Here is a 25731-nt window from a genome sequence, read left to right as displayed (position 1 = left end):
CTCTCAGCATGACTTCTCGTCTGTAAAATGGGCACAATATCTACCTCAGGGAACTAGTGGGGGATTAAATGTGATGACACAGCAGGTAGTGAATGAGCGTTCTCCTCAGATTGTCAATACACGGGGACAGAAACTTCCCTGTTCTACAGGTCTGTATCATGTGCCCAGATCTCTTCTGTGTTGTAAGTGCTTCCTAGGGTCTACCTCAAAATCTACCTCTTGGTGGAAGCAGCCATTGATGTACTAAACCAATTTAATGTTGGCCAATATGCATTGCAGGCTTTCCAAGTTCAAGACAATTCCAAAAACCTTTGCATGTATTCCATCACAATGCTCTTGTATAGGATGAGACCTGTTTTACATATTTTACCTATTTTACATATAATTAAACTGAGGCATGGAGAAGGTAAGTTATTTACCCAGGTCACATGGCTGGTAAATGCTAGAGCAAGTAACCACTAAAATTGCCAAGCTGCTAGTGAAGATAGGACGAAACCTCATGCCCACAGAGGTATAGGACAATATCATCTAGCTCGGTGATTCTCAGCTGGGAGCAATTTCATCCCCTAGGGGACATTTGGCAATGTTTGGTGACATTTTTGGTTGTCACAGCTGTGAGGTGGGTGCCAGGAACTCTGCCTGCAATGCATAGAACAGGCCCATTCCCCAAACAAAGAATTATCCAACGCAGAATGTCAGTAGTGCTTAGGTTTCTAAACCTCAGCATTATTACATTAAATATTTAGAATCTTAACTATTTAGAACTCAGTTGATAACTTAGAAGAAACCATAGAATCTCTCAGATTCCAAAACAGATAGCCCAAAGTTTGGGCAGCAAATTATATACATTGTTACCAGAAACCCTTCAAACAATGACCTGGAACTGACTGCCTAAGGCACATTCATCTGGTGATGCAGATAAACGGATTAAAATCCCCAAGCAGGATGCTGTGGCTAAGTAGAAAGGAAGAGGGAGGAACTATGACACATGACAGAAATCAAAAAGATATAGTCAACGGCCTGCTATATGAGGGAAGAAGAAGATATAAGAAACAGACATGAGCTCTTAGCAGCAGCGTTGGCTGTGCCAAGCCGTGGAAGAAGCAGTCATGTGGATGGAGGCAGTTCCTGGGACAGGCAAGATGGCGGCCGGGAGACGTAGAGACTTCATTACCCGGCCACCAATGGCATCTGCTACATCTCATATTATGGATCTTTTTGCGCTTGATTTTTTTTTTTTTAAAGGACTCGAGTCTGTCAGTTGAAGGAGACAATATGGGAAATTTGGAGAGAATCTGTCTTGTGACTTTGGTGCATAAACTGTAGAATAACCAAGTTTTGAGGTTAAATGGCTTAATTACGATGAATGGGATCAGGAGGCAGGAAGCTGACCTGAGTATTTTTGCTTTATTCCATCTAATAAACATTTTATTTATATAAAAGACAAACAATGCATAGAATGAAAATAAGTGCTTGAGACATTTGATATAAGAAGAGTATATAGCATTCACATTCCTATTTTAATACATGAGTACTGCTGAAGTGTTCCATAAAAGAATAAAACTTTCCCTTTATGTATAGTAGTAAAAAAAATCAGTATTTTTAGGAACTACAGAATGTTATTCCTTGGTCTTTTTCTCGACAAAGAAAAAAGAAATAAAACAAGCCACAGTATCATCTGACACTACATTCCAGTTTAGGCTGATGACCACCCAGAAGTGATAAAGCTCTTTTGAATCTTGGAAAATCCCATTAATGGACCAGTATTCTAGAAATTCACCACTAGAGGTCGATGAGCAACAGCTATTGGGACAGCATTGACAAGCCCTAAGGTGCATGGAATTTCTGGGCACTTCCATGATATTGCTGCCAAGCTGTCCTGAACTCTCTCAGCCCACGCCCACTGAGCAAGGTGCCTATGAGGTTCACCTAATCCCAAATCTCAGCGTATCTGCTAAAACTTCAATGAGATGAGATCTTCCAAAATCCAAATGGAACTGATCTACTCACTGCCAGTCCTCTCTTATATTCCTATTTGGCTGAAAATAGGTAGCTTCAAAAACATTTTAGAAAAAGAGATTTTTTTTTGCAGCATTAACACTTATTTGTGGATTAACGAGTTCCTATGGAGTACTAAAGCTCATTCTTTATTTTTGCCCATGTGGACACAGACTTTCTAACTGCAAATGGGATTCTTGGGTCCCACATTCAAGTCCTCGCTGGCAAATCCTGCAAAGGGCGGGAAAGTTGGTATGGTGGAGAGAAAGATAACCGTGGCAAAAGCTTCTAGGTAAGAGCTGCCCTCCTTAATGCAGGGGTGGGGGGAAAGCTCTTAATATATAGAAAAAAATAGATTTGGTTTACCTGGGACCACTTAGAGGGGGTCCCCTTCAGTCCAAAAAAAAAAGACCAACTTTAATCTTAACACCAGACTAGGAAAAGGGAGGGACTCGAACTCATACAGCCAGAGAATGACTGATGGAAAGTACATTTCTTACAAAAGGCCTTGCTTAGGGGCGGGTTTAATTCCCAGACTGGGGTGGGGCGGGCAGTGGAAAATGCAAACGTTTACATCGAGAAGTAAAGCAGCTTTATAAGTGTGTCCACACCTTCGTTTTTTGAGTAATGAGGACTGGGGAAACGTGAAAACCATCCGTTATCTATCCTCACTTGTGGGATCCAGATTTTTTTTTTTTTTCCAAAATCTCCAAATATTTAAAAAGTGGCTCAATTTTGTCAAACACCGTTCTGGCCAAGCAAAACACATGTTCAGAGTGCCTGAGAAACAGTTCTGACCATGGCAGAATCCTTCTGACTAGGCCAAAATGTACCTGAGCATTCAGGAGCCCAGACAGATGGAACCCACGGGTGTTTGCATAGAAAGCTAGAGATTCAAACTAAGCCTGATGAGAAACCCAACACAATGAACCCCGCAGGGGAGATTTGTTCCCTTTAGGGAAAGTAGCATGGGAGAATAGTAGCATAGGTATGGGGGCAGGGGGTAGGGGATGGGGATTGAAGGAAAGAAAGAATGATCTCTCCTTAGTAGAATATGTGGCCATTTCATAAGTGGGGAAATTTGTCCTGATTTTTATGCCTGTGAAGCCTGCGAAGGTAAACAAATGGGGCTCAAAACTTTTAAGCTCTTAGAGATGGGGACAGGGTTTCTGAGCTGGTTGAGAAAGGTGGCTCACAAACCAGATGTGGGCTTGAAGCTCAAGTGAAAAGTCCAGGAGACACAGTGGCACACAGGAACCCCAGAATCTGGTCCCCCAACAGTGTGACTATAATTTCTGGCTCCATAGCCAGAAAAGGACCCCCCTCCCCCCCAGCCCCGTGCAGGGAATTATTATTTTGCAAAAGCGAGTGCAACGTGGCCACAGCAGGCTCTGAGACTCGGAGCCCCCTCCTAATGCAGAGCCCCCACCTCGCGTAGGCAGAAAACCAGCGCACGTGTTGGTTGTCAAGTGCTAATTAGCTGTCACGGATCCCCTTCCTTCTGTGCCTGGTTCCGGAGCTCTCCAAACAAACCAATTTCTCGGGATGTCTGATTTTATTTTCCTTGTCTCTTTCCAGAGTATGGCTGTATATATATAGATATAGACATATATAGATATATATAAAACAGAGCTATTCCATATTTATATACAGGCATTAATAAAGTGCAAATGTTATTGGCTATTGTAAAAATCAATATCATTTCCTGAGGAAGTGCTAACACAGCTTATCCTATGACAATGTCAAAGGCCTAGAACGCTTCATGTCACCCACTCCCGGCTGCCGGTGGTTCTGCTCATCCCCACCGGCTTACAGGGAGGGGAGTGAGCCCCCCGGGCTTCCAGGAAGCATTGCTTCAGGTTCAGGGGCAGCCTCCCGCTGCCTCCGTTCTTTGGTGACAGGGGCAGCCTCTTCAGCCGTGGGCCAGCCTGCCCCAGAAGAGCTATTTGGTAGTGTTCGGCGAGCCATCTTCCGGGATCTTCTCCTCGGAGCAGCTCCTCCCTGAGAGCCTGTCCAGGTGCTCCAGTTCGCTGAAGCGCTCCGCCACGCACTGGGCCGTGAGCCGGGCCTCGGGGTCGTGGTCCCAGCACTCGGTCAGAGTCTCGCACACCGTCTGGATGCCCTGCAGTGGGGGAGAAGGCACAGACCCCCTGAGCTGCCGGTCTGCGGGGCCCCACGGGCGGCACGGCGGCCCGCTGCCCTTGCCCCTGCAGCGCAGGCTGGCTGCCGCAGAGCCTGTGCGTGCCCACGTCCCGCTGAGCACCCGCTGGGGGGGCAGCCGCCTGCCTGTGGAACCAAGGGGCGTGCACTGTCCTGGAAGCCTGCCGTACCCATTTGCTCTCGGGCGCCATTTGATCACCGCAGGCCGTGAAACGGAGAGCCGGCACGTTTGGTCACAATAAGGCCTCTCCAGTAGGCCTCTGGGGTACAGTAGCAGCCCCAATACTGGAGAATTCCCACGAGGAGTGGCCCCTAATGCCCTGTCACCCCTTCCTCATTCTTTTAGAGCACTTTCTGGTTTTCTTGTTTTCGGTGGTTTTAGGTTCATAGCAAAATTAAGTGGAAAGCACAGAGGGTTTCCATATACCTCCTCCCCCCCACCACGGACATCTTGCATCCGTGTGGTGTATTTGTTCCAATCAATGAACCAACACTGACACGTCACTCCCAACCAAAGTCCACAGTTTATGTTGGGGTACGTGTTAGGGGTTCTGACAAATGTACAATGACCTGTGCGCACCATTATAGTATCCCACACAGTAAGTTCCCTGCCCTAAAAATCACCCGTGCCCCACCACCCCTTCTTCTTCCTCCCTCCCTCGAGCCCCTGGAGACCACAGATCTTAATGTCTCTGTGGTTTTGCCTCTCTAGGGTACCCTATAGTTGGGATCGTAGACGCATTTCTATTTAAACAGCACTGAATACCGCAATCAGAGCGAAGTCTAGGCTTTAGTCTGGTTTTATCTTGTAAAGTCCAAGCTTCCAACTGCTGCCAAGGGTGGTGCCCGGGGCCCCACTGCCCCCCAGCAACATCAAGCTGCACTCCAGAAGCAGCTGTTTTGTGGGTCAGCTGTGCTTAGACTCTAGGCTATGTCAGAGGGTTTAGTCCAACCCCATGAAGGCCCCATTCAAAAGGCCCATCCGGGAAATGCTGCCCAGTATGGTGGCAAGGGTCTTCTCTCACGGCTGTAATTTTTATTTTGCATTGCAAGTATTTTTATCATTTCAAGCCCTTTTTTTGCAATAAAGCAGGCGGGGGGTAAACAGATGGGCAGAACTAGAGCATGCTCCTGGCAATTAGGGGCTTGCATGGTCACTGGTGATTCTTCACACAAGTGGCCCAGGTGGACGGGATATATCCCAGCACTTTTCCCTTCAACATCTACTACCAATAACTTTCCCAACACACCTAGGAGCCTCTCCCTCCCTTCCCTACCTGTGAGTGAATTCATGATGTTGAATTAATTGTATAATTCACCTAATTGACGGTATTGATTGATGGCCTGTTAAGAGTGGAGTGGTATTGTTGGTACACAAGTAACATTTATTTTACTCTGGCACTGTAATTACAGGCAGTAAATTAAATTAAATATTAAGCATTAACTTGAAATCAATAGGGCAACAAATCTCATTAAGAGAAAAAAAATGTATTATGCAAATTCTTTCCAGAATTTTATCATCATGAATAATGGCTTCATTATAAGAACTGTACAGCGGAGGAGGCAACGGAGTCTGAGAGAAATAACACCAGGGCCTTCTGATTTCAGAGGTAACACAGAGCAGTCTTGCATTTTTCAGTCAGAGAGGCTTTGCCCGAAACCCCGGGGGAAGCCCTGGGCTACCGTGGCCTGGTTCATGCGCCCTCCGCCGACTTTATTAGGGGCTGTCTGCTGAAGTGGCTCCAGGCCAGGATTGGCACAGACCGGGCTTCCTGCTCCATCTGTCTTCCTGATTGTGCGTGATTTGTTGTTTCTGTTTCTTATCTCAATTTGCCTGGCCCTGAGGAAAACCTATGACTTAGCCCCAGCCTTGACTGGATGAGGGAATTCTTCCAAAGGAGGCAATAAAACAATTTACTCCGTAGAAAGATCCGCTCTGTCGGCGAGATAGGAGTGCACTGTTCTCTCTCGTACTTCCTTCCCGCTGTCTCTGGGGTATGTCACATGGCCCTGCCACCCACCACTTTCTTCTTTCCCTCTGACCACTGCCCTCATCGAAATGCCCCCAAGCAAAGAATTTGGATAGTCCTCCCTAACCCTGTTAAGTCCAGAACCGCTGTCCTTCCATAGCTGGCCTTGCCTACCATCTCTTGAAAGGAAAAAAACGGCAGCCATGAAGATGTTCCCCACAGACACATTTCCTATTTGTTCACTTGCACTTTCCTATTTCTCTTGGCTTTCTTTTATTCCCGAACTGGCCTCCTCTTTGCAAAGTCTGTGCGCCCAGCCCACATATGGCCCTGAGCACACGGCAGTGCCCCCCCCCCCCCAGTCCAGCTGGCTGACAAACTCTGCTTACTTCTCACTCTGCTAAGTATTTCCTTCTAGAGCTGAAGATTCCCAGGAGAAAATATTTGGAACCCAGAAGGGAACAAAACATAAACACTCTACGCAAAGGCTTGGGGGTGAGGGGCAGAGGCTGCAAACAAAATATTTTAACCCAGAAACAAGAGGGCTTGCACAGTGGGACAAATGCCCTTCAAATGATTATTTGAGAGCCCTCTTTGAATGGAGTATCTACTTGCTGGTTGGAACTTAGAACAACAGGTCCACACCAGTTGATGAAATTTTCTTTATAAACAAACAGGATCATAGAACACAAAGGGACCTGCCCTCAGATTGAAGCCCAATATCCTAAAATTCTCTCCTCCCTCGGAGGCTACTTCAGATAAATCTTATTCTCCCCTCCATATGGCCACTCCTTACCTGGTGGTTGAGCCAGGAGCTGGGAATTTCTGGTCGCCCTCGGTCTCTCAGCACGTTGTCTTTCATGCTCTCAACACAGGGATGCTCTCGCACCTTGGAGCCAAATGGAGGCTCGTAATCTTTCACTTCTGTTAAAGAGAGCAACACAGGGCCATTGAGAAGGGTGCAGCTGGGGACGTGAGCAGGTTGAGAGGTCTGGCTGAGTAGCCTGAGGCACTGAGCATCAAAATATATCTGTGATCACTCTGAGAGCAATTTTTTAAGAATAGTAGATTAAAATAAGAGGGAAGGAGGAGTTGTGGAAAGAGCTTGAGAAATATTCAACAGATCATCGTTGAGGGCTTGCTACGAGCTACGTACTGTGCTAACAGTTGGGGACAGTGAAGAACAAGACCAACAAGGTCACTGAGCTTTCATTTTATTTATTTCTTAAATTAATTAATTAACTGATGATTTTAGAGATAGTAAGAGAGAGAGAGAGAAAGAGCACAACTAGGGGGAGAAGCAGAGGGAGAGGGACAAGCAGACTCAGCTCTGAGCTCAGAGCCTGCCCAGGGCTCAATCCCACAACCCTGAGATCACGACCTGGGCCGAAATCAAGACTCGGATGCTCAATGGACTGAGTCACTCAGGCCCGCCTGAGGTTACATTTTCATGCAGGCATTCTCAGTGGGGTGATGTTGCTCCAAGGGGGGCAAAACTGGTTCTTGGGAGGTAGAAAAATCTTACATATTACAATGGTTGGTAGCCCTACAAAGGTCCCCAGTACATAAGCAGGTTTAATATGTGGTGGTTAAACTTCATGGGGATATCCAGCCTAAAAGGGAATGTAATTCTGACATGTTACAACATGGATGAACCTTAAGAATGTTATGTTAAGTGAAATAAGGCAGTCACAAGAGGACAAACACTGCATGATTCCATTTATGAGGTACCTAACATAGACTAATTCATAGAGACAGGAAGTAGAAGAGTGATTGCCAGGGACTGGGGGATGAAGAGATGGAGGGCTGTTGTTTAATGGGTACAGAGTTTCAGTTGGGGGGGATGAGAAAGTTCTGGAAATAGATAATGGTGATGGTTGCACAACACTGTGAATGTACTTAATGCTAGTGAATTCTACACTTCAAAAAGGTTGAAAGGGTGAATTTTAGATTATGTATATTTTTCCATGACGGAAAAAAAATTGATGTGGCGTACTGGTTAAGAAAAAAAAATGCCAGGGTGCCTGGCTGGCTTAGTCCATACAGCATGCGACTCTTGATCTCAGAGTTGTGAGTTCAAGCCCCACAAGGGGTGTGGAGCCTACTTAAAAAAAAAAAAAAAAAAAGGCAAAGAAAACAATGTCTATAAAGGCTCCTTACCATAGCAATGATGACACAAATGTTGAGCAATGCTGTTTACTGGGATGATGGAGGAGAGAGATTAACAACACATCAACAAACAAAATTATAAAGGTAATTTTCCTTTAGTGATACATGGGACAAAGAAGAGAAGAGAGAATGATATACCCTTTCCCTAAGCTTCAGGTTTCCACTAAGGTCAATCTCTTTACAGAAACTTCCTTGAATATCTCCCGAGCCATTCATGGCTAGATGTTCCAGGCAGAGCCTTATTTTAGCCTGTATCATATTTTGATATAATCACATGTTTATTTGTCTCATCTAAGAAGACCATGAATATCTGAGTGCAGATTCTGACTCCCTTTTGTCATTCTTCTATACAAGAGGCTCTCAACACATTCTTTGTTGAGGAATGAATGAATGAATGAATCTTAGATCCGGTCCAAAGTGGCAATGCCTAAACTCTAAGTGAAAAGTAAAACAACACCCTGATTTAACTGGGTGGATCAACATACATGTCATTGCACAGGACAACCTAAAAGATTTTAGAAAACATTCCTTTACTAAAACGTGTTTGTGCTAGAAAGGGAGAATGGGCTGGACCCAATATTCTTCACAGAAAGTAGAACCTTTGGCCTTTAGCAAAATAATCATGTTTAATGACTAAACTTTCAATAATTTGCCCTTCCAGGCTAAGAACTGAAGAAGCTTTCGATGCCCCCGTTGAAAAGGGAGAGCTTATTCTTATTGGTCTCTTTGTTTTCTCCCCTTTCCCAGAACCCCACTTGCATATTCATCTTCTGTGATACCTCCACCCCCACCCCCCAATAGAAAAGCAGCCGGGATATCGTCTTTTTTCAGGAGATTTGTGATGAAGGCCTCCCATCACATCGAGACAACCACAAACCATCCTCCTGTGTGTCCGCCTTTGCCCCCGAGTGCCATAACACTTAATCCTTACTGCTCTAGGGGTGAGAGCTGAATCTTGATCAGCATAATATTTCTTTTTTCCATTCCCTTATCTTCTATAGACTGTAAATTCCTAAGGTCCGAGGCTGAGTCTGAGTCTAGTGTCTTTCCAATTCTCTGCTCAGTACTTAAAATTGTGCCATACACATAGCAGGCATTCACTAGATAGGAGTTGGGTTGAATTCAAACAAAAGAGGACTGGCAATCAGAGCTCGTTCTCAGTACAGTTGACTCTGACCTAACTCTTCTATAAAAGGAAGGGGCTGAATTGGATGACCTCCATGTTCCCCTCCAGACTTATCTTGTAATCCAATCTAATCGAACAATATGATGCCCTCTTAGCGCCGTGACTTGAGGTGTGTATATTCTTTTTTTTTTTAAAGATTTATTTATTTATTTATTTGACAGAGAGAGACACAGCGACAGAGGGAACACAAGCAGGGAGAGTGGGAGAGGGAGAAGCAGGCTTCCCACTGAGCAGGGAGCCCGATGCGGAGCTTGATCCCTGGACTCTGGGATCATGACCTGAGCCGAAGGCAGACACTTAACGACTGAGCCACCCAGGAACCCGAGGTGTGTATATTCTAATACAATATAATGGGATAGGATTTGTATATGAGATAGAGTCCTCTTTAAATAATCTATCAGTCCACGGAGTCTCCATTTCCAACTATTTTGGCCGCCATAGCTGGTGTCGCTGGCTCCCTGCCCAGATCCCTTTACCAAGCCAGCAGCACCAGACCCCAGCTGCCACAAGTGTTGAGCCCTGAGGGCTCACACCTTCGCCCTTCTCTGGAGGACTGCCTTTGGCTGAGGAGAGCTGCCTGGCCTGGAGATTTCCAGAAAGCCTTACCCCCCAGAGGCAGCCTGCAGCATATGATAAATTAATGTGGGAGTTTTCATAGTCTAACCCTCTTGCTTCTGCAGGGAGAGGACTGTGGTACAATTCACCCTCTCGAGTACCCCATGAGATCAGGCTGAGGCTAGAACTCTCTTGAAACTACAAGTTTGCTGAGCTCCTCCCCTTCCTGTTTCTCTTTACTCTCTTCCCCTGAGACCTTATCCACAATTAACCATTGCACAAAAATCTTTGTGTCAGACTACTTCTAGCAAAGCTGGCCTGAGAGAGCTGCCAAGGAAGTGCTTTCTCTTTAGGTCAATCTCTCAGCTAAACTGCCCCATCTGACACTAGTTGCAAAGCCACCCTGAGGAAGTCCTGATAGGGCCTCTTCTTGAGAAACTAAATGTACTAACCCATCAACAATTCCCACAGCACAGTACTCAGAAAGGGGCAGGGGATGACCATGGTCAGGGAAGGAAAATGGCGGCATCAGAATCAATCCCAGGTGTCACTCTCATGGCTGAGATTCCTACACAACAAAGAAAAAGTCTCCATAGTTGAGGTTATAACCCAGGGCCGATTTATTTCATTTCCAGTCCTAATCTTCAAAGTTGCATAAACCACAGTGCCTAATTTTTAAGTTCTGTGGGGACGAAAGCAGGTTTCCATGGGGAATGAGGGAGAGCTCAGAGAGGACGGCATAGGGCATCAGGCACAGGCTTGTTTTCTGGGTAAAGGAAAAGTAATGAATGCTCCTTTGGAAAAGAAGACAAAGGCAATAGTCCTTTCCCAGAGTGAAGAGAATTTTTACTGGATTACTTCCTACTTTTCCTAAAACCTTGGAAAGTTGTGAGATTCTCTAGTATCCCTAAGGGGCACAAGACCTGCTCCCAGTCTGTGACTTGTGGGAGATTTTATAGGGAAGGGAGGTCAAGGACAGTCTGAAAGCGGCTGGCCCTGAGCTGAGCTGGGAGAGTGTGAGTCTATGAGCCTCCTTCTAAGTTTAAATTAGACAAGTCTGGGTGACCATCATGTGACCCACACAAGTACACCCCAACCCCTAACACTGAAGTAGTCTTTCAGGTGAGGAACCGAGATGGAGATTTAAAGTGCATGCATCTTTAAAAAAAATAAAAAGAGGGCGCCTCGGTAGTTCAGCTGGTTAAGTAACTGACTCTTGATTTCGGCTCAGTTCATGATCTCAGGGTCATGAGATCGAGCCCTGTGTTGGGCTCTGTGCTGGGTGTGGAGCCTGCTTAAGATTCTCTCTCTCCCTCTCCCTCTGCTCCTCCCTCCCCTGTGCTCTCTCTCTAAAATAAAATAAAATAAAATAAAATAAAATAAAATAAAAATAAAAAATAAAAAATAAACTATGCATGTTTTAAGCCGACCTTTCTTCATCTCCTGGCGGATGTCATATTTATATAATATATAATATATATTTTCCAAAATAGCTAAGTGGGCTTTTTTGTTTTATTGCGGATTTTTGCAATTCTTCTTTCTTTGCTTTTTGCCCTCAGTTTAAACATGCTATCCCCACCTAATTTTTTTTAGTCATGCCCTAGAATGTATGTAAAGATGACCTATGCCTGGCAGCGCCTCTCAGTCACCACCTTTAATATGTGATTTTGGCAGCATGAAAACCACCATCAGCCAGTGTTGTCTTTCTTTCTTCTTTCTTTTTCTTTCTTTCTTTCTTTCTTTCTTTCTTTCTTTCTTTCTTTCTTTCTTTTTCTTTCTTTCTTTCTTTTTCTTTCTTTCTCTCTCTCTCGCTCTTTCTTTCTTCCTTCCTTCTTCTTTCTTCCTTCCTTCCTTTCTTTTTCTTCCTTCCTTCCTTTCTTTTTTTCTTTCTTTCTTTCTTTCCTTCCTTCCTTCCTTTCTTTTTCCTTTTGTGGCTGTGAAGGCAATGTCATTCTCAGGCCTCCACCAGGATGCAGAGGATAACTGCTGCCAGACATTATGCTGGAGGCTGTTTCCTCCTGGAGGCCTTGTGCTAACTGCTCCTCAGGTCTGCCCAGAGGCCCTGAGGATACGGAGCATATCTGCTTTGCCTCAGCAGAAGGAGGCGGCCACAGACACCCAGGGGGATGCCTTAACTCCAGGGCAGGTGGTTGAGGGCAGGAGGCCTCTGCCAGCCAGGTGGGCACCGATGGTCCTCCCCAGGACAGGATATCAAGCACTGATAGCCGGGTGGTCCTGGGGAATCCAGCAGAGGTAGTGACTGGCCAAACCAGGGGCTGGCTTTAGCTCCTACTTTCTCGCATTGTTTCAGGCATCTAGAGGCTGAGATGCTTCATCCACTCTGGCAAAACTGCTGGGTCCAAATTACATATCTTTTATCCCTATTTATCTTTTATCCTTATCTATTTATTTTTCACCTTGGTGCTTAAAGTACTTTTATTTTAGAAAATGCATGTGAGGGGTGCCTGGGTGGTTCAGTCGGTTAAGCGTCTGCTTTCGGCTCAGGTCATGATCCCAGGGTCTTGGGATCGAGCCCCACATTGGGCTCCCTGCTCAGCCAGCAGCCTGCTTCTCCCTCTCCTCCTGGCTTGTGCTCTCTCTCACTATCTCTAGCTCTCTCAAATAAATAAACAAAATCTTAAAAAAAAAAAAAGAAAAGAAAAAGAAAATGCATGTGATTAAAACTCCAAAATTACTAGGGCGCCTGGGTGGCTCAGTCGTTAAGCGTCTGCCTTCGGCTCAGGTCATGATCCTGGGGTCCCGGGATCGAGTCCCACATCGGGCTCCCTGCTTGGCGGGAGGCCTGCTTCTCCCTCTCCCACTCCCCCTGCTTGTGTTCCTGCTCTCGCTGTCTCTCTCTGTCAAATAAATAAGATCTTAAAAAAAAAACAAACTCCAAAATTACTAAATAAATGGATATGGCAAAAGCAAATCTTTCTCCCACTCCTCATTCCTAGTTGAACAAAACTGGCTTCGGTTGAATGCTCGGATTAAAGGTGACTTAAATTTTTTCCTTACTGTTTATGATGAGCACTGCTCAATCTATATTTTTATAAAAGATGAGGTGTTTTGCTCCCCAGTTTACTGGGGACTGAAGCTTGAGTAAAACACTGCAGAAATAAACCACAAGAAAAATGAATGCTACTCAGGTGTCTTCGGCAACACCAAATTGCTATTAAAGTCACAAAATACCCTCTCTGTCCTCATCATATCACAAATCTGGAACAACCCATCCCAGGACCAGCACCTTCCACAGACCAGGCTTGGAGCAGCACGGCTGTAAATGTTTTGCAAGTAAAAGGAGTTGCATCTTGACAGAGGAAGTGAATACAAGTTATTAAGCATACTTTAAGCATTTCAAATGAGTCAGAGAGAGAATGTCAAAGAAGAGTCTTGAAAGATGTGATCCAACACTTCATTTTACAGTTGAGAAAAGAGAGGCCAGAGAGTGCACTGGATTCCGGGAAGAACACTCAGAATCGCATGCTAGATTACCGTTACTCTGAAAATGGTTTTGCCTTTTTAGGAAGCCTTGCATGCTTTCTCCTCTCCCCTCGAGCATTTCAGTGAGTTCTTTCTCCCCCAGCCAGAACAAGCCCAGCTGGGGCAGCCCCAGGTGGGAACATGCCTGTCACACATGTGACAAATGTGTTCCTCCCTGCCTTGGCCAGCCCCTCTGCACCGCATGACTCTGAGAAGGGGAAGCTTATGGAACCTATCGGATGGTGATGGTTTGTAATTTCTAAATGAGTTATGCAAAAAAACCACTGATTACAAAAAGCAGCCCTCTCCTTAACTACTATTATTTACCGACATTAAACCCAAACATTCGTCCATTTTGGGTTTAGAGAAACAAGTGGGATGGTGGGGGTGGGGGTGGGAAAAAATGATCCTGTCACAAATTAGGCCGCGAGCACCAGATCAGGGCAGGTTTGGCCATGGAGTTCATGCATGGTTTTCTAGAGTTTTCTAGAGCCTTCTTTGTGCATTTGATCAAACAATGCCCAGGCTCAGGCCTCCCTTTATGAAGAGCTGTAGAGCAAGCAAATTAAGGGGTGAGCAGGCTCCCCCACCATTACTCAGTCTACTCCCAGAAGACCACTGGCCACACAACTTTCCATGCCTGCTGGCCCAGCTCCATGTAGAACAGGGTGGTGTTCACCCTCCCAAACTATCCCAGATGGATGCGGGTTGGAAGGTAAGCCCCCAGCTTCCTCGTGAGTCAGGTGGTGTGATGCTGAGGTGTGTGTTTGGCTGCACCTGGGGTCCCCAGCAGGACTGTGTGTCCTAGCTGTCTGCAGTGGTGCCCTGCTTGATAACACGCCATTTCTTGGCCTCCTTCCCTTTCCTGACTGACTTCCCCGTTCCCTTACTGGCATTTCCTGAGATCACTTCTCAAATAAACCACTTATGCTCAACTCTTGTTCCAGGCTCTGAGGCACCCAACCCAAGGCAGATGTTCACACAACAGAATTATTCAAGCAAACCAAGTCTGTCGTGCCCTCAGGCTGTTTTCCCAGGCCAGGCGCACCGAGGCCCACCACCTCAGGATCTCCCCATGACTGCCTCAAATGACCTCTTTTCTAAGAAATTTCTTTATTAGGAACCACTTGCTCTTCCTTCCAACTCCCCTTCCGCAGCCTTTCCCCAAAGTCTTCTCACTGGTGGGAGCCAGCCTGCACTCCCAGACCCTTGCAGCTTCTTTTAATTTCTCTCCGAAGGCTCTGAAGAGAAACCATGCTTGCCTCTCTCCGCCCTCCCCCCACCCCGCCCCTGCCCCAGTCCTGCGCGCCCGCAGAGGGCAAGTCTCTGGGACCCGATGCTGTTCCTCTGGAAGTCAGCATCTGGGACACAGCTGTTGTTTTGAGGCAGTTCCAACTTAACAGAGCAGCAACGCCGTTGACAGTTTTCCCCAAAGCAACACCCCTGAGTTTTATAGCTGCTTCCAGATTTTACTCCCCTGAAACCCAGGAAAATGAAGCGCTTCTATCCTGTCTCTCTTCAGCCCTTCTCCCCCACCCCTCTTCGTTGTTTTTTTTTTTTTGTCTCTCTGTCCTCTCGTTTTGATTCGTGCGCACTTTCTGTCTGTTCTACAAGGCTGTAGCAAGCTGACAGTACGCTCAGGGACTGTGTCTCTCCTCTTGTTAAATGCTTGCTCTGCGGGAGGTTGTGTGTTAGCTTCTATTCAAAGGCCTAAATGGCCAGGGATTTGAAAGTCGGTTCGCTTGTGGGCCTGTTTTGGCTGGAATGATGTGAATATTGTGCCTGCTGTGCTCGCCAAAGGGGGGCCTGAAAGGCTCCCCGCCTTCATCCGCCCCCCACACACCACAAACACTTGCATGAACACCAAACAAACCGAAAGCTGGACAGAGATTTCTTTGTCAAGACAGGGCCAGTCTCTACGTCTGTCCTTGCTGAGTGACGATTGCAGGACTTTCCTCCTTCCTTGGAAGATAGGAACAGACCAATCACCTTCTTCCAACAGCTCTGAGAGACCTGTTCTCTTGACTTTCATATTCTTTCAGATGATCCAAGTGTCTGAAATGATCCCTCTGTCATAATCTGTCCCTAACTCTTTATTTTTCTTTCTAAAATCATCATATTGGCCTCCTCCCACCCCTGGTGTTGTATCACATATCTATTTGTTTACTACCTGTCTTTCTAGAATATTAGCTCAGAGACTTTTTTTTTTCAATTTTTTCACTGCTGTGCCTTTAGCATTTTGAATATGCCTGCCATGTAATTGGTCCTCAATAAATATTTGTTGAGGGAAGGAATGAATGAATAAATAGATCTTCAGAGAAAAAAGGGTAAGAAAGTTATCTCAGACTTTAGGGCGCTGAGCCCATAACATGCTCAGAAATGAACAGCTTTGAGATTCTGCTAACAGAGATGCACCCAGAGGAGACAGCCATGTCAATCCCTGGAGACTTTCATGAGTGAGGCTGTCACCGAACATTCCTCAAGCGTGTGACTGTCTTGCCAGCTACTTCCAGAAAGGCATGGAATTAAAGGCCAGGATGCACCAAGTCACACTGGCTGCCTGATCCATAATGATAATCATAGTGAGGGAAGCTGTCCTTTACTGAAGATGTCCTTCACTGGTCAGGCCGGCAGAGTCCTGGGAAGGTTGGGGCCAGGGGGCTCGAGTCAGACAGCAGGGCTCTCATTCCTGGCCGCATAGCTTGCCCATCTCCTGACACCTCAGTTTTCCCATCTGTAAAATGCAGCCAGTAACAGTGCTTACACTTCAGGGTCCTTGGCCGACTAGAGGAGCGGACCCGTGAAGCAAGTGTGTAGTCATGGTGGTTACTCTTCCTCTGTGGCTCTCTTCATGATCACACCGGCATCCCCCAGGAAGCCTTTCCTTTTTGACCACCCTCCTCAATTATGACAGCCCATCTCTTGAGCTCCTGGGTGCGAATGGCACTGTACCAGTTGGCCTCAGAAGAGTGCTATGATCCTCTGTTTGCATTCTCTCATCTGATAAGAGAGACTTCTCCTGTGTAGTGCTCTTTCTCTATTCCCCTGCCGCTCTGCACAGAGAGGCTGATCAAGAAGGAACTCAAGAGGACACTCCTGAGTCTTCCCCTTCCTTCCAGAGCTGGCCTAACCCTCCGTGCCTAACCCTACTGTCTCACTGCCCTCAGCTGACATGGGCTTTAAGTGCCCCATGCCCCTGCCTTACCTTCCTGCAGCACTGGTCACAACTGAACTGCACTTGCCTGTTCAAAAGTCTATTTCAGTCCCGGTTAATGGCATGAGACAAAGCCTAGTGTTGAGACCCAACAGACATTCATAGAAGACCTGCAGTGTGGAAAAACTGTGCTTCGGGAGATGAGCCTAGAAAGGCAAACGAGGGTCAGGTTTAGTGTCCATGTGAAGAGTCTGGGCTCAACCACAAGAGCAGAATGGAGTCACTTAAAGGCAGGAAAGCTGGGGTTTCTCATTCCCTGCAAGACTGTCCCCTGACGCTTAGTATCCTACTGCATTCAGTTAGATGTTTTGCTACTCAGAATAAAACCAGATGGCATATTAGTTGACCTATGCTGTAAAATAAAATCTCAATCTATAAGTCATCAGACTAAGTTAAGCTTCATATTCCACATTTCCTTTTTTGAAACGAGACTGTCAATGAAAAATAGTAATTACATACATTGTATTTCAGGTTACAGAAAAGAAGGTTTAAGCTTAAGGAAAGCTTTTTTATATCCTGTCCTCTTTCTTAGACCTTCAAAATTAAAGCCTAACAGCAACTGGAGGGAATTATTACCCATTTTATTTTTAAGGTAAGAAATGTGTCTGCATGTGCACATTTTTAAAAAGTAAAGAAAAAGAAGGCTATAAACTTCCTGAGGGCAAAACCTGTCCTTCTACCTGTGTATCTACAACAGCTGGAAGGGAATGCATTTATCTCCAGGATTTATGTTGTTTCCATGGGATTCCTGAAATACAGAAGAAAAGTCTCTGAAATTAAGACGAGGCTAAGAATCTGTCTTTGATGTTTTTAAGATACATCCCCCTCAAAAAACAAAACAAAACAAAACAAAAACCCAAAAAACCCTAAACCAAAAAACAATGCTTTCAAAAGAAGGTTAACGAAAGGGCTTAATACATGAGTTCACACACTAAAACAACTGAAGGGCTTTTAGTTGGATCAAAATGAGCACAGATAAATAGCTTGGGTTTCTGCAGCCTGAGCGGAGATGGGAGAAACAGGACTGTGGGCTTAAGATCAAACAAAATGAGAACTGGGATGGCCTCTTTCCGGTTCCCCAAAAGCCGTCTGTTCTTATCCTAGAGGTTATGAAAGGTTTTTTGAGACTAGCTGAGCAAATGAGATCCTGTTCCTTCCTTGGGAAAACTTGTTTATACTGTATCCGTTTTTAGACCTTGTAAAAGTTGGTGAACTCAATTCTTCCCATTAGCCCGACTTCTTCCACACTCAGCAAATATCAACAGGAAAGGGTTTCAGTCATCGATAACAATGAAAGCAGGGAGCTCACATAGGGACTTAATAAGCTGGCTGCACCGACAGAGGGAAAGCAGAGAAACAATCTCCAGCTCATGTTTATAGAATAACGGGTTTGAAAGGATAGAAAAGATACCGAAATCTAGGTAAATTTATTCTGACAGTGACAACAGCATCGTCTCTTACACAACTCATACCGGTTTAAGGATTCATTTTGGAACTGTCAAAGCTTTCAAGCAGAAAATTATTCTCAGTGGCTGAAACTTGGTTAAACAAATTTCACTGTGCAAGGAAAAACCAAGTTAGTTTTGGATGTGCTGTCGGGGAAGAAACTCGGGCAAGACAGCCAGACAGGAAGTGCCATCCCCAGGCAGGAACCCAGGCAAATAGGTGATGGGGCAGTAAGGTTTCCAGTGGAAAGGGGTGACCTGGACCCATCCTGGAGAGTCAGCTAAGGAAGTTCTAAACAGGATGAAGATTCAGAGCCAGTGTGTGCCAACCAGATCCACCATGTTTTACCCATGGGTAGTGTGGTCCAGTGACCAAAGCTGTGGTGATCTGAACAACAAAATAAATATTGGTGATATTGGATGCCCATAGAATAAAATAAATATTCACAGCTCTATACTGATATAAATGCATAATGAAAAGAATAAATACCAGGGGTGGTGAGAGAAAGGACAGATCTCCTTTATGGCAGAGGACCTACTAATACATGTAGAAAGGATAAGACAACAGAAAATCACTGATAGGCAAACATTACAATAATAATTGTTGCCAACAAGGATGACTGATGGATCCTAAAATCAGCAGGTAAAGTTATGATAAGAAACAGGTCTAGTATCCTAACGAAACAGGTGTTTAGTATCTTTAGGAACAGGTCAAGGTATCTTCTTATAAGATATGTATTAACCACAAATGGAAAAAGTAGTATCTTTACAGGGGAGAAACCTGACAGATACCACCCCAACCCAGGGACCAAACTGAACAGACACCCCGACATCTTGTGCCCCTTCCATGAGCTGCCAAGGAGGGCAGAGCATCATTGCTGTGTACTTCTTGCCCCAAATGCACGATCTCAATCTAACCATGAGAAAACATCAGAGAAACCCAAAGTGAGAGACCGTCTATGAAATAACTAGTCTAACTTCTTCCTGAGTGTCAAGGTCATGAAAGACAGACAGACTGAGGAACTGTCACAAGTTGAAGGAGACTAAGGAGGCACGGACGTTAACTGGAATACAGGATCCTGGGCTGGATTTTGCTCCATTTGCTCCAAAAAGGACATTACTGGGAACTCGGAAACATGAATAACTTGTATGGACTAATTAAGAGTATAGTGCCAATGTGAACGACCTGTCTTCAATAAGTGTGCTGTGTGGCTTAGGTAAGGTGTTAATGGTAGGGGAAGCTGGGCGAAGACTATATGGGAACTCCCTATACTATTTTTGCAACTGTTCTGTAAGTCTAAAAATACTACAAAACAAAGAGTTAAAAATAAAACTGGAGTTGGCTTGGCTTGACTTAGCAGCCAGCCAGGACCAAGCTGAGATGCATAAATTTCTAAGGTGAGAGTGAAGACCGTCATGGAAACTACTGAGAAGAATGAGAAAAGGGTAGAAATGTAGACCTGAGCCATTCTCATGTCCACAGAGATCAGGGGACAATGCTGTCTAAAACAATGGCATCCCTCCTATGTCCCTGAAGACTACCGTGGCATTCCTTAATAACCTCTCTACTAGATTTTTATAAAGTTTAACAAATATATCAAATCATTCTGCTTGTTTTGCCCAACAAAGGAAAGTCATCTCCATAAAAATAAATTTTTAGCCAAATCCACCACCTGGACCTTATAATTCTTAAGGTTTAAAAACCTTAAAATAGAAAGCCAAACAAAAATCAGATATTTTCCTGAATAATATTTTCCATTTGATAAACAGAACTCATTCCTATAAATTGTATCAGTGTTCAAGTCTTCCCAGATATTTAAATATCTGTGGCGAGATGTGTCAAGAGAAAAGTAAACATACTTCAAAAAGGGGGATAAAAAGCTTTATGCTCTGAACATGGCTTTCAGCTTAAAAAGCTAGGCTTTTTTTTAAGCACAATTCCCAATCATTCTGGAATGGCTGTGTACTAACAGATCTCAGATAGCTCTCACTGTGGGGTTAACTCTGTTGTAGCCCTGGAATTATGCTTGAAGCAAACAACATGACATCATTTTGAAGACGCGTCAACCCCTGCACCATGATGGTGGTCCATACGTACCTCCCACCGCATTACAGCGAGATGTCATTTCCCAGAGTACCAGAGCCATGGAGTAGACATCCGTCTGCTTGAAGGATTCAACATTCTCCAAATTCATCCTGGACTCTAAGACTTCTGGAGCCATGTATCTTGCGGTTCCCACCTAAAGCAATAATAGACTTTGAGGCCCATCATGTAATTCCCGGCTGCATCTTTATTTTAAAAATATAACTGATGTTTGTCCTCGACACATGCAGATGATCTTTGAAAAGCACAGTGCTCTTTTAAATCATGAGACTGGCAAAGAAAGGTACAGCTTATGAAATTATCTAAAAATAAGTTTTCTCTCCCTGAAAACACTTGAAAAAATATAAACAAAGCATACCAAAATAAGGAAATGCCAAACCCCAGAGCTGCTTTATCTAGCTTCATGATATATGTCATCGTATTCTACAATAACATCCTCACCGATAACCGGGGAGATAACATCTGTGATACTTTAGATCTTTATTTTTGCTTTTGCAAATTAACTATTTTCTCATTCCCGAAACACCAAGATTTATGGGGAAAATAAGAATCATTGCCATTAGTTTCGGTCACTTAAGGACTGTCTCAATCTTCTTTGTTTACTCCACGGTACTGTTCTAGTGTGCCAAGAATGTAGTATAATTTCATAAAATCTCTACTAAACTAAACTGCATGAAAGTATTTCTACAGTAAAAGACCAAATCTGGATCACTGTATAATTTAGCCATGTAGGACTGATAATGTGAAAACACTGGTATACATAGGAAAAAAGAAGAAAGATATTTCTAGGGAAGGGATCACTTAAATGTTTGATTTTGTAGCCTGCATAGCTTCACTAAATAACAATGAAGTCCTACATTTTCAAGAAGCTAAGGAAGGTCAGGTGAGTTGATATTATTGTCCCAAGGAATGTTTCTTAATGGTATGTATCAGAAGAAATTTTTCTTCTTACTAGGTCACTGCATGACTCATGACCCTGTCATATTAATCTGTCCACGTTTCACTCGATATGTTTATCTGAACATTGGCTGTGCAGCCATAGACCCAAGAGGTCAGACCGAGCAGTAACCAAATGCTTCAGAAGCACATACCACCACCTGCTTAGAGGAAACAATGGTGCTTTGCAGACTCTACTGTAATCCATATCAAGCTTCCAGTGTGTGAAAACATGAGGCGCCATTATTCATAAAGGATGGCTTGGTAACTTCTAGTGACCTTCCAATATCTCCTTACCCAAAAAGGTTTCTATTTTCTTCTGTGAGATGCTTCAGAGGAACTGGAGAATTGTATATCCACTCAGTCTGTCATCTCACTCAAATATTTATTGGTCACTTTCGCTGTTCAAGGCATTGTGTTAGATGTGAGCAAAAATGGAAGTGGATTTGGGTTACAAGGAGACTGCCTTCTAGAAAGGTAAAAAGAAAACAAGGTAGCCACCAATAGTTCAGAGTAGGGAGGGCTGAGTAGAAGCATAAGAGAGGAAAAAGAAACAAAGCGTGGGTGGTGTTGGAAGCAATGAAAAGTAATTTACAAATGGGAGATAAATGAAGACCAACCGAAGGAGAAGAACGTCTATCCTGGATTAGATGGGCTTGGCAGAAACCGGAGCAGAAATGTTGTTCATTAGAAAAGCACGCTGGCAGGAGAGAGTGGGGCATGCCCAGGGGCAACTCCTGACTTCAGCTAGATTCCCTAGACGGGTGTCTAGAGCGTAGGGCTGTTTGAGACAAAAGACATGAGAGACGGATGGAGAGGTGGCTTGGGCCCCCTACAAGTAAAGGGACCCAGGTCTAACTTACCTGCCCACTGTTGGCCAGGTCATCCACAGACAGAGTTGGGTCGAGGCGCAGGGAAAGCCCAAAGTCACACAGGCAGCAGGTCAGGTCATTCTTCACGAGGATATTGGAACTCTTGAGGTCCCTGTGCACGATGGGCATCTTGGGCCTCCCGCACAGGGTGTGGTCGCTGTGCAGGTGAGCAATGCCCCGGGCGAGGGAGCTGCCCAGCTTGCGCAGGTCCTCCCAGCTGATGACGTGCCGCGTGAGGTACTCCTGTAGGTTGCCCTTGGCGTGGAAGGCAGTGATCAGCCAATACTGCTTCCCCAGCTCTGTCTTCCGCTCCTCGGCCGTCAGGAATTGCAGGATGTTCTCATGCTTCAGGTTGATGTCTGAGAAGATGTCCTTCTCCGTCTTCCAGGAGGCGTACTCCTCGTAAGGGAAGATCTTGACCGCCACAGTCTCGAACTGCTCTGAAGTGTTCTGCTTCAACTTGGCCTTGTAGACCTCGGCGAAGCGACCTTTCCCCACCAGGGTGTCCAGCTCAATGGGCAGCAGCTCTGTGTTGTGGTTGATGTTGTTGGCACAGGTAGAGCTGATGTCGGAGCGGTCGTCCTCCAGAATGATTGCCAGGTGCTCGCTGAACTCCATGAGCTTCCGTGGCTTGCTGGTCTCCCAGGACGGGCTCAGCTTCTGTTGCCGGTGAACGCGGTAGCAGTAGAAGGTGATGATGACGGCTATGGCAATTCCCAGGGGTGGCAGGAGGCTGACGCCTGTCACTTGGAATATGACTAACAATAGGTCAGGGTTGTTGGTGGCATATTCTGATGTGGAAACAAAAGGAGGGAGAGAAGAAGTTGGGTTCGGTAGGCATGCACAGTCAGAGAGTGCGTCTACACCTCAGGCATCTAGAAGTTTTAACATCTGTATAGTTTTTGTGGATAATAAATTGTGACTTTTTATTCCAGGGATGGATGCACCTGTCCAGACTTCCTTGCCCCTGGCCACCTATTCAAGGTCTCCTATTCTTCCCTCAAACTTCAGCTTCAATGTCACTCTCTAAAGGAGATCTAGGAAAATGTGGGGAAGTGTTTTATTTTATATATTCTCATCACACTCTACATTTTTCCTATGTGACAACTTGGCACAATTAGAATTAAATCACTATGACTCCAGTTATGGGTTTCACATCTGCCTTTCCCTACTTTCCCCACCCTCAGCGAATTGACAATTCCATGCTGGCAGGGGCCATATCTTTCTTCTTCACCACCAGAAACAGTGCTGAGCACACATCAGGTCCTCAGTAAGTGTTGGATAAATGGACAAAGCATTCATGGAGTGTTAACTAAGCCCAAGGCATTACAGGAGGCTCTGGGAATAAAGAAAGAATGGTAGCTCCTGCCTCCAAAAAGCTTACGTAGATGGTATTGGGTAAAAATGAAGACACTCTCACAGTTCTACCATTGTCTTTATTCTTTCCTAAACTCCAGCTTGTCCTGCTCTGACCAACCTCCAGGCCACCCTTAAACATAGGTGATGGGGAGAGGAGTCTGTGCAAAAGGGTCTTTGGAAGTCAGTCACCTTATATCCACCCATTATTCTTCTTTTCAATGTGCATGTGGTGTGCAGTTTCATAGAACAGGAAATCTTACTAGCAACAGTGAAAATATTGCTACAAAGGTGAGAGGAGTAAAAAGAAGGAAATACAGCCAGTTTTCTAATTTGGACCACTGAAGCAGGCCCTGTGGGGTGATGGAGGAGAGTCCTTAGCACCAACTATCTGACCACACATAATGTAGTGTATGTCAAACTTCACTTCATGTGCTGGCCTTGGCTGGCTCTGGTTAAATAGTTTTCCTTCTGGGAAGAAAAACATGGATGGAAACAGTCAGCGGCAGGAGATAGTGAAAGGCAGTTATGGTTCAGTAAGAGCTTTGTGCTAGCCTGTCTCCACTGGGCAAGAATGCCAGAATGCTATTATTGCTTTGATATGTCATTCATTTCCCCTCAAAGTTACCTATTAACAAGAAGTCCTCATGATCAGATGCTAGATTTGCTCATTAAACATAGCACTGCTGGGTGCCTACTATGGGTATGGATGGCCCTGCCCTCAAAGAGATTATAACCCAAGGAGAGGATTAGGACACGCACACAGATGCATAGTAACATATGGCAATCTGGGACAGGGGCTGAATGTGTGCTGCAGTCTACACGCAGTGGTGGAATGTAGAAAAGCTTAGAGGAACAGGGAACCACAGTGACAAGGACTATCTTTTAGTTGGTCAGTGGAAGATGGGAAAAGGTCAACGACGGCTAGAAAGAATGTTACATTAAAAACGACGAATATATGATCTATTTGAGGAAGAGCAATTTTTCCCAAACTGCCAAGTCCACATAAGGGAACAGAAAGGAAAAGGGTTGGATGGGTGACATGGACGTGGACATCATGTCAGAGAAAGTATCTATAATTGTTCAATTGGCAGTTTTCACCTACTGTAGGTGTTTGATGAGAATACAGCAGTAAGAATATAGTCCAGGTGCAAGGGAGAGAACCATAACCTCTTCAAGAGAACCCATTACCTAGATCATATTTGATATCATCCCTTAACAAAGCACAGTGAGAGATGACGCTCGCGCTGTGCCAGTTTGGGGTGTTTGGGTTTTTATTTTGAGGGGGTATTCAGGTTTAACATGACGTACTGCCTGGTCCTAAGGTCAGTTCTAAGCGGAAATGCCAACTTCTACTGCCTATACTTCTAGATGGAAACCTTAGCTCTTAAGTCTATTTGATGGCACTAAAAAACTGGAAAAGTAACCCCAAAATATCTGAATTTCAGCAACCAAGAGGAAAAACAGTCACTATTTTGGGGAAAGATCTATTAGTGCATTAAAAAGAATAGGAAAGGGGAAACAATATGGTAACTGACTCTTGAAAACCCAAATTCTTGCTCACATTGGGAGGCATGAATGGGACAAAGGACAGGTGGTGAGAGTGGTGACAATGGGATAAGGCAATGACAGAGGAGACTGGAACTCCAAAAGTAAAAAGAGTTCGTGTGGACAAGTATGGACTGTCCCCATCGTTCAGCAAAGTACGAGCCTGGAGAGCAAGGTTAAGGGGGCAGATGAACGAGGTGTCACAGCAGGAAACAACGTTCCTTCCCAGTAACCCCGCCTCTATCATCTGGAGTATCTCATGAATGTGTCTGCTTCAAGCACCCACTTGTCTGTAACCGCACAAGATGCCTTATAATCATAAATCAGTTTGATTCCCACGTTGCTTATTTCCCCCAAGAGAAAGTGAGCTGTACAGGGTAAATCTACACGTACTGATCACCACGCTATATCCAGCGCCTGGCCTAGGATGGGGTACCTACAGTACTCAGCAAATGTTGGTCACAGAAGCTGAATGGATGATGACTTACCCGGGACAAGAGCCCTCACATGTTTTTCTGTTCTACAGCAGGGTTGGCAAACCACGGCCCCAGGGACTATTTTGTACAGCCCCACACGCTACAAATGTTTGTTTGTGTTTTAAAGAGTTGTTTAGAAAAAGAAAGAAACTAAGAAGTTCATGCAGCAGAGATGATATCTGGCCCAGAAAGCCTAAAATATCTACTACCTGGTCCTTCATAGACAAAGTTTGTTGGCCCCTCTTGTATAGATGTTATT

The 25731-nt window shown here is 45.0% G+C and overlaps 1 protein-coding gene across 1 annotated transcript in view; it reads right to left on the bottom strand.

Annotated features, from left to right (window-relative positions):
- Positions 1 to 1388: 1388 nt before the first annotated feature.
- TGFBR2 (transforming growth factor beta receptor 2) overlaps positions 1389 to 25731 on the bottom strand; it is an 88760-nt gene continuing 64417 nt past the window's right edge. The window contains exons 4-7 of the mRNA XM_036084206.2: positions 22084 to 22883; positions 20279 to 20420; positions 6925 to 7052; positions 1389 to 4120 (exon numbers count right to left, since the gene is read on the bottom strand). Of these exons, the coding sequence (XP_035940099.1) occupies positions 3941 to 4120; positions 6925 to 7052; positions 20279 to 20420; positions 22084 to 22883 (1250 nt within the window). The 3' untranslated portion in view covers positions 1389 to 3940. The remainder of the gene's footprint in view (positions 4121 to 6924; positions 7053 to 20278; positions 20421 to 22083; positions 22884 to 25731) is intronic.

Source organism: Halichoerus grypus, chromosome 1, assembly GCF_964656455.1.
Source record: "Halichoerus grypus chromosome 1, mHalGry1.hap1.1, whole genome shotgun sequence".
Taxonomy (NCBI): domain Eukaryota; kingdom Metazoa; phylum Chordata; class Mammalia; order Carnivora; family Phocidae; genus Halichoerus; species Halichoerus grypus.
This window is presented reverse-complemented; position numbering and strand designations above follow the sequence as displayed.